We start from the raw sequence: 8,814 nt of genomic DNA, 5'->3' as shown, positions 1-8,814 counted from the left end.
TCAACCTGTGGACCACTGTTGTGTTGGGTGGGGGGATATGGGCAAGGTGTGGGGGGGAAAGCTTGAAATGAAATATTGACTGTTAAGGGCTTCATTTCATTTGATAAGTTGTGGTGAATTAAATCAAGCCTTGGCTTTAACAGTCATCATTTAACTGACATATGACAGTGGTCTGGAGCTAAAAAGATATTGAGAACCACCGGTTTGTTCTTTTGCCATGGTTGCCCTTATTCTGCGCTCTTAACCTTCCATAACCTCATACAGAAGACACATGCGATTGCATGATTATATGGGCATGTTTGCTAATAATGGTATTGGTGACTCAACCAGTCAATCCGCGGTAGGCCTGCAATTTCCCTTGAAATTCCCTTTTCTGTAGAAATTATTGATATCTGACTTCCCAGTAATTACAACATTGATGTGTCATCATCATTTTGTGCACCAATATAGTGGTTGATAAAAACAAATCTTCAAAATCTTCCTTACATTAAATGCATGGTCAGGGACCACATAGAATACCTTCACGGACCACCAGTGGTCCACGGACCACCAGTTGAAAACAGAAGACACCGAAGAATCTTTCAGAATTATTTCAAAATAAAAATCAATCAAATAAAAATGGGCACAACAACTCAGAATTCTCAGAATGATTTGTTGAACATTATTGGAAATCTTTGGGGTAAATGGGTAGGCTTCATAACTTTTAATCTAGGCTGGGCAGCCTATCAATATCGTATTGATATTGTCCCAAGCAGGGAGGCACATGGGTCTCCTCTTCTTTAGTAGGAACCAGACAGGGATCAAACCATGACCTCCCAGTCTCAGGGCGGACACTGTAACCACTAGGCCATCTGAGCTGGATATATCTTATAGTAGGGTACTTCTTCATACAACAGATCAAATGCAGATGCATAGACCCCATCCTCACCAGCAAATCCAACTCTGTTGTATTACTGATGATAATCAATCAAAAATTTAATTATGGAAATATTTTGTGAACAGCACTGAACACACCAATATCCACAGTCCCACATTATTGTCACAATATCAATATTGATAAACTTGATAAACAAAATATTGTGATATTTAATTTCGTCCATATCGCCCAGCCCTATCTCCCAGTTTATTTAATTGATTAATTAGAAACCTCCAACATTAAGTACTGTAGCTCAGCTGACTGACACAAACTGCATGACATCATCACACTACGATGGATGTCCATCCATACCTCCATATCTGACTGCTTGGCATTGCCTTTGCACCTGCAGCGCTTCAGAGAGCTGTACTGACTGGATGTACCAATAGTATTGTCTTTAGTCAATACTGACATGAGGCGTTGCCTTGGTTGCTCTCCCACACCCCTCTGCAGCCTGCCATCGTTTTAAGGGTTCTGTATGCCGCGACAGTAAATAATTCAGTGTCAGGACTGCTGCTGCATACAGGTCCTGGTGCGGAGAGAGCCCTGGTTCGTCACTCCTGCAGTCTATGTCTCAGAGAGAGAGAGAGAGAGAGAGCGAGAGAGAGCAGCTCCAAGGAAGCTGCAGAGTGTATCCACACCCACAGAGTACTGCCCTATACTCTTCCCTCTCTCCCACACTCTTGTTCTCTCTCTCTCTCTCTCTGTCACACGCACACACGTGCGCGCATGCGTGCGCGCACGCACACACACACACACACACACACACACACACACACACACACACACACACACACACACACACACACACACACACACACACACACACACACACACACACACACACACACACACACTCTCTCTCTCTCTCTCTCTCTCTCTCTCACACTCATTCTCTCTTCCCTCAACTCTTCACTCAGCATCATCAAAACACTGCTGCTGCTATATTGGCTGTTCTCCACTTGGGGAAAACAAAAGCCAAACTTCTAGAAGCTCTTTCACACCCCACCCTGTTCTTCTACCGGGCTCTTTCACACCCCACCCTGTTCTTCTACCGGGCTCTTTCACACCCCACCCTGTTCTTCTACCGGGCTCTGACGGAAGGATGCTGGAAGTGGGATCGAAAAGGGCTCCAGGATGGCTGACGCTCTTCCTCTTGTCCAACTTGTGCATGTTTTTAAGCCTCCTGGGGGAAACAGAGGCCAAGAGACCCACCAAGATACCCCGCTGCCCCAGTACCTGCTCCTGCACCAAAGACAGTGCCTTCTGCGTGGACACCAGGGCTATACCAAAGTCCTTCCCCCCTGGAATCATCTCTCTGTGAGTAAATCCATTTTTGTCATTCCCCAAGATATGAAGGAAAGTCCAATCCATCCATCTATTTCTGATTTATGAAGGGTCAGCAGATGAGTGATCTGTGTGCGTGGTCTGCTTTATCGGTCTGGGTGCTCTTATTGTGTGAGTTAATGCAAGAAAATTGTCATACTTACATCACCTCACAAAAGAATGTATATTATTGTAATATCTATAATATTATTATAATATCTGGGATTTTAAGATTTGCACACTGCTGTTTGATCTGATGTATCCTGGCAGAGAAAGGTGTACAGTGCAAGAGAGAATTACGTAACCACAATGCACTGCTACAATATTGGTTACTGTAGAACAAATGCAATTGATGTTACCCAGGGTGAATGTTTGTTATGGGACAGGCTCTGCCTATGCAGCACTTCCACCTTTTAACGGATGACAAAATGGGCACTTTGGCGTCTCCAACCCAGCACTCTCTTCTCATTCCTGGACGAGAGTCAAGAAATCCTGGCAGAGAGGAGCACACGCACACGGTTATGAAAGTACAGCAATGAAACTCTGTGGACTAAACTCTAGGGAGTAAAACTAACAATAGATTTCATATCTCACAGCTGAGGACCTACTTGTCCTCTGAGAGATTTAATCTTAAGGAGAGTAGATTGTCTGTAAGTGGAGCACCTGCAATGAAATAAAAAGCTGAGCACTGATCGGGACGCAGTTACAATTTTTTGAGCGTGTTGTAAAGGACGTGCTTTCATTTGCTATTGACCTCATTGATGATGGGATGAATGGGATTTAACATTGGTTAAACGCAAAAGCACAGGCAGGTGGACGTGTCCTCATTTTCACAACAGAAGATGTGAATAAGGAAGTTGTGTTCTGGTAATATTTCCAAACTAATTATTCTGCTCTGACAATCCCATTCAAACATTGTTCATGTTTTATCAAACTTTTTAGTTTATGTTTGCAACCATGAACCACTGATGACTTCAGCTCTCTGAACTTTGTAACAGTAACAGCCAGTGTTGCCTGCATCTAATTATAATAAAATCACCTGTGTATTTCAGGACGATGGTGAATGCTGCTTTCACAGCCATTCCAGAAGGAGCATTCTCTCATCTACACATGCTACAGTTCCTGTGAGTTTTCTGGCCTCCATAGATATACATTTATTGATAGTTATAGCAGTACCACAGTTATCAATGCACAGATCACTAGTCATTGTTACACTTGCCATTTAAAAAAAACCCTCTTATCATCATACATCATCTTACATCACATTCCGTGCTCAGTCAATCAAATCATTTCCGTGGTACACACAGACACACAAAGCTGGGCATAGGAGGGGCTAGCGCCAATCAAACATTATGAGGGAGATGTTTTAGTCCTCAGAGAAATTACCATAAAACATTCAGACATATCCTATAAATAGGATTGGATATTGTGGCACATGTGTGATGCATTGAGGTGATAATACTGATAAATCACAGAACTGACATTCAGATGATCATGTCCATTTAGTAAAAAATGGCAATAGTTGGCCATGAATGGCCCACTTGTGCGCGAGCAGAGCGCGCAACTTACTTCTGACTCCTGTCAACCAGAGCAATATAGTAAGGTAGTGGCGACACTAGCGTTGACTCCCATAGTAACAATGGAATGCGGAAGTGCTTATTCTATCTCAATGGGATAGTACCAGCCATAGGAGCAATGTTTGGAACTATAGCCCATAGGCGCCCACTTTGCGGCGAGATCAAAGCGTGTCGCTACTCTCCTACTAGATTACTCTGCTGTCAACTTACCGTCCCTCCCCCCTTCTGCCACCAGTTTGACTTGACACCCCTTGTCTATTCAATCTAGACCACCCAACGTGCGAGGATGTCTTAAGTATCCTATACGTTTGAAACTCAAATTGTTTACGTCATCCACATATAGCTGTAGCCACATCTACCAGAGAGCCGCGGACGTTTTCGGCTGTCTCCCAGCTTCTTTTCCGTTTTTTTAGACAGCTGGTAGATGGAAATGAAGCGTTTCCGGGAATCTGTCTGCCACGGCAAGCTGCCGTGGGGGTGGAGCTTCTTTTCCATCCACCAGCTGTCTAAAAACCCAGAAAAGAAGCTGGGAGACAGCCGAAAACGTCCGCGGCTTTCGGCTCAGGTGTGGAAACCCTGTATGTCGGTGATGTTGCTCGGCCAATCAGGGATTGTGTATTTTTGGTGGCGTCGCTCGGCCAATCAGGGATTGTGTATTTTTGGTGGCGAGGTGGAGAGGTGGTGGTGGAGTTAGTTGCTTTAGCAGACAGTTTGAGGGTCCAATGGAGTTAAGAGGTTTTGTCCAAAGTGTTTTTACTGACTTTCTATTGGTTCAATATTTTCAAAACGACACACAGAGGTAAAGGGTGTTCAATAGCACAGATATATGCAAAATAAATCCCAAACCCCAAAAATGGAGTTAGGTTGTTTCCTCCCGACAGCAACAATATGCAGTAGTAGACAGTAGACACTGAACTGCACTGTTTTACAATGTATAATGCATTTGTGTAAGTACAGGCAAAGTTTTTGAACTCAGAGACAGAACATGATGAGTTTCAACACACTACAGTACACTCATACTGTAGGTCTGTCTTCCTGTGGCAGTTGTGAACATTTGTGGCTAAAACATTGCCTGGGCCATTTATGAGATGTATCACACTTTGTAAAACTGTTTATTGTGTTCAAAGTACTGTTTTAATCAGGCACTCTGCTTCTCCTCCTTTGCTTGTAATATATTACAATACATGCATATGTCTGGTTTTACAGAAACAATGACAGGACTGCAGTACTAGAAATGAATGGTTATTGATAACAGTGGTGACATAGCAGTAATAAGAGTAGTGCCTCTGTATCAGTGTCATTACCAATGACTGACTCCCTTCACTTCTGTTGTCAAACACAAAGACTCAATTGTCTACTCAGATGCAATAGAGCGAGAGAGAGAGAGAGTGTGTGTGTGTGTGTGTGTGTGTGTGTGTGTGTGTGTGTGGGGGGGGGGGGGGGGTGCGTGCGTGTGTGCGTGCGTGCGTGCGTGTGCTACTGCATGCGCACGTGTGTGTGTGCTTGTGCCAATGTTTAGTGTCTTCTGAATCACACTCACCTTATGTATGACCTTATCTGTACTATATGACCTTGTATGTGCGTTTTCTTTACTAATATGTTATTTATTTTGTAGACTTTGATTTGATTATTATTCCTTCATTTTTTGCAGTTTGCTGAACTCCAATACATTCAATGTGATATCTGATGATGCCTTTGCTGGTCTGTCTCAACTGCAATATCTGTAAGTGTCGCACTAAACAACTAATGCACCACATTTTGAACAGAAATAAACTGGTGACCATTCCACACAAATATAGGAATTTGTGCAAATCTGACCCTAATCCTCCAACGAACTATAGAGACACTTATGGCATTGTGTTGTCTGGTAGAGCTGAATATATGCCACTTTGTGAATTGATGGTCTTTAGAAAATGTGAGTTTGCTGATGGCCTTGCATTTGCAATTTTCCAAAAAGGCCATGCATTAAGCTCCATCAAGTGATTGTGGTGCTCTGGATTCAGCCCAGCTCCAAGCCATTTGCATTGCCAGCATGTACCTTGGCAACCCACTGTGATGGCTAATAAAGTAATATCTCTATATCGCAGATTCTGCTGGCTGAGAGCAGGCTGTGTGCATGTCCTCTATAGCCACAGACAACACAAAGACAGAGTAAGATCAAATGATGCTGACAAAATAGAGCCCTTTTTTCATTCACCCTTGTATCCCTGTAATGAGTAAGGTATTGGCAGACTAAATTAACTGCTAAGTTAACAGTTAAAACAACTGTCACATAGATTTATTTTTTCAATCAATGGGATGAAAACAAAAACATGACCAAAGAAAATGTGTGTGCAAACATCACCACAATGTTTACTTTTTTGCCCACATTTGATTGCTGAACATAAAGTAATGTTTCCCCGTAAGGTCACCATGTTTATTGAAGAACAAGACCACTCCCCCTCCAGTTTTGAAATTCTGTACAAACTTTGCATGATTGATGATTGCCATCAATGTGTGAAATATGAATAATTCATTCTCTGAAAATGACATCTACCTCCCAGGTTCATAGAGAACAATGACATCCAGGCTCTGTCAAAATATACCTTCAGGGGACTTAAATCTCTGACCCATCTGTGAGTACATTACTTTTCTTTTCATAAAATGTATTGTCTGATTATATCATCGTTGTTTTTGTGTTGTTAAGTTGAGGTGCAATGCCCTCTGTCAGTTGTACGGACAGAAAATGGGAAGACAGAGGTCTGCATGAAATAATGATGACATGCTCTCTACAACAATACAATACATATTCATGAATCCTTTCACTGGAATGTTACAGCTCTCTGTCAAATAACAACCTTCAGTTACTCCCAAGAGATCTCTTCAAACATCTTGACATCCTGACAGATTTGTAAGTTCTGTATACACTTTAAAAATGGACCAAGTGCTTTAAATTGAGTGCCATACCGCACTTTAACAATACAACTTTGTTTAATTCATTGTCCAACATTTGTTACAAAGAACAATAATTTTTGTTTGTCACATGTAACTCAGAGACCTGCGGGGCAACTCTCTCCGTTGTGACTGTAAAATCAAGTGGCTGGTGGACTGGATGGAGAAGACCAACACCTCTGTGCCAGCCATCTACTGTGCCAGCCCGTTTGAATTCCAAGGTCGCCGGATCCATGAGCTCACCCCACGTGATTTCAACTGCAACAGTGCAGGTTTGTCCATACACATTTTTAAATTGATGCTGAACATAATGTCAGAACATACCACTTTTAGGCTGATAACCAAATGTGCCTCTCTCTTCTAGATTTTGCTGTTTACGAAACCTTCCCTTTCCGCTCTGTGTCTGTGGAGTCCTATGAATTCAATGGAGACCAATTCGTAGCCTTCGCGCAGCCTGAGTCAGGGTTCTGCACAACGTATACATGGGATCATGTGGAGATGGTTTTCAGGATGTTCCATAATATAACCTGTAAGTAGGCTTTGACTGGCCCTGTGTGAAATTGTTTGTACCACAACATGTTAGAAACAAATTCTCAATGATATGTGTTCCTATGTGTGTCTCTCAGCTCGCTCTGCAGTGTACTGCAAACCTGTTGTAATAAACAACACTCTTTACATGGTTGTGGCTCAACTTTTTGGAGGATCACACATCTACAAGTAAGACATCTATATGAGACAATTTTGTTCTTAGTAGTAGGCTATATACTAAACAGACATTTAACATGAATGAATTATGTTATTACAGGTGGGAAGAGGACCCACAGCGGTTTGTAAAGATCCAAGACATTGATACCACTCGGGTGCGGAAGCCCAACTTTGTAGAAACCTTCCAGCTGGATGGGGAGTGGTACTTTGCGGTAGCAGACAGTTCCAAGGCAGGCTCCACTAGCATTTATCGGTGGAACAGCAATGGCTTCTACTCTCACCAATCCCTCCATCCCTGGCATCGGGACACCCACGTGGAGTTCCTTGATGCTGGCTCTAGGCAGCACCTAATACTGTCTAGTGCCTCCCAGCCCCCGGTGGTTTACCAGTGGAACCGAAGTCAGAGGCAGTTTATGTTTCACTCCCTGATCACAGAAGTAGCAGATGTGCAGATGGTCAAGCACTTCTGGGTAAGAAAGGTTCTTTACCTCTGCCTCACACGTTTCATTGGCGACTCCAAGATACTTCGCTGGGAGGGACAGCGCTTCACGGAGATCCAGACCCTACCATCACGTGGCGCGATGGCCGTGTATCCCTTTACAGTGGGCCTCCGCCAGTACCTACTCCTAGGGAGTGATTTCTCCTTCTCCAGAGTTTACCTATGGGATGACCTCACTCAGCGCTTCCAGCCCTTCCAAGAGCTTAACATGAGAGCACCCAGGGGCTTCAGTTTAGTGTCTGTAGATAACAAGGACATTCTGCTGGCTGCCAGCTATAAAGGCAACACGCTGGCCTACCAGCACCTGGTGGTAGATCTTAGTGCTAAGTAGACCTCTTGAAGGTAAGGTGTTGCTGCAAGCATTTATCAAAATGTGCCATATGTGGAAAAGACTGCAACTTGTCTAAGCCATGAGAGTCTGCTATTTTACCAATGTTTAAGTGAGGCTAACTAATTATTATTACATGGTTCCTTCTCTGATGATGGTTCTATTCTTAAGCAATACTCATTTAAGTTAACTCATTTGAATACAGCATCAGTATATCAGCATCATGCCACTGTGCAATATGTCACTGCTTTCATAAGCTGAACATGCCTTTTTGGAAACTGTCATGCTGTATGTTTCTTACATGAGGAATGGTGTGCATGTGCATCTACTGAACTGTTCACATTGAATGGTATTTCATATGTAGCCTAATTGAATCAAACTATGCAGGTTTCGTATGGGTCACTGTAGCCGTCTGCAGACTCTGCATGCCACTTCACCAAATACGCTCTCATGAGTTGACTATTGTTAAAACTATTGTTATTTGCATTATGTAATGTACAAGAAGTTTACACCATTAGATAATGTAAAATAA

The 8,814-nt window shown here is 42.9% G+C and overlaps 1 protein-coding gene across 1 annotated transcript; it reads left to right on the top strand.

The window, feature by feature from the left end:
• Positions 1-2,021: 2,021 nt before the first annotated feature.
• lgi3 (leucine-rich repeat LGI family, member 3) lies at positions 2,022-8,566 on the top strand (the record flags this gene model as incomplete). Its single annotated transcript, XM_083783630.1, has 9 exons — positions 2,022-2,236; positions 3,295-3,366; positions 5,471-5,542; positions 6,363-6,434; positions 6,638-6,709; positions 6,853-7,022; positions 7,115-7,279; positions 7,377-7,467; positions 7,556-8,566. The coding sequence occupies 9 exons, from the start codon at positions 2,022-2,024 to the stop codon at positions 8,283-8,285; spliced, it is 1,659 nt and encodes a 552-aa protein (XP_083639756.1). The 3' UTR covers positions 8,286-8,566.
• Positions 8,567-8,814: the final 248 nt, after the last annotated feature.

The sequence above is a fragment of the Protomyctophum parallelum genome (genome assembly GCF_964188405.1).
Source record: "Protomyctophum parallelum genome assembly, chromosome: 15".
Taxonomy (NCBI): Eukaryota; Metazoa; Chordata; class Actinopteri; order Myctophiformes; family Myctophidae; genus Protomyctophum; species Protomyctophum parallelum.
The sequence above is the reverse complement of the archived record's forward strand: the minus strand, read 5'-3'. Positions and strand labels throughout refer to the sequence as shown.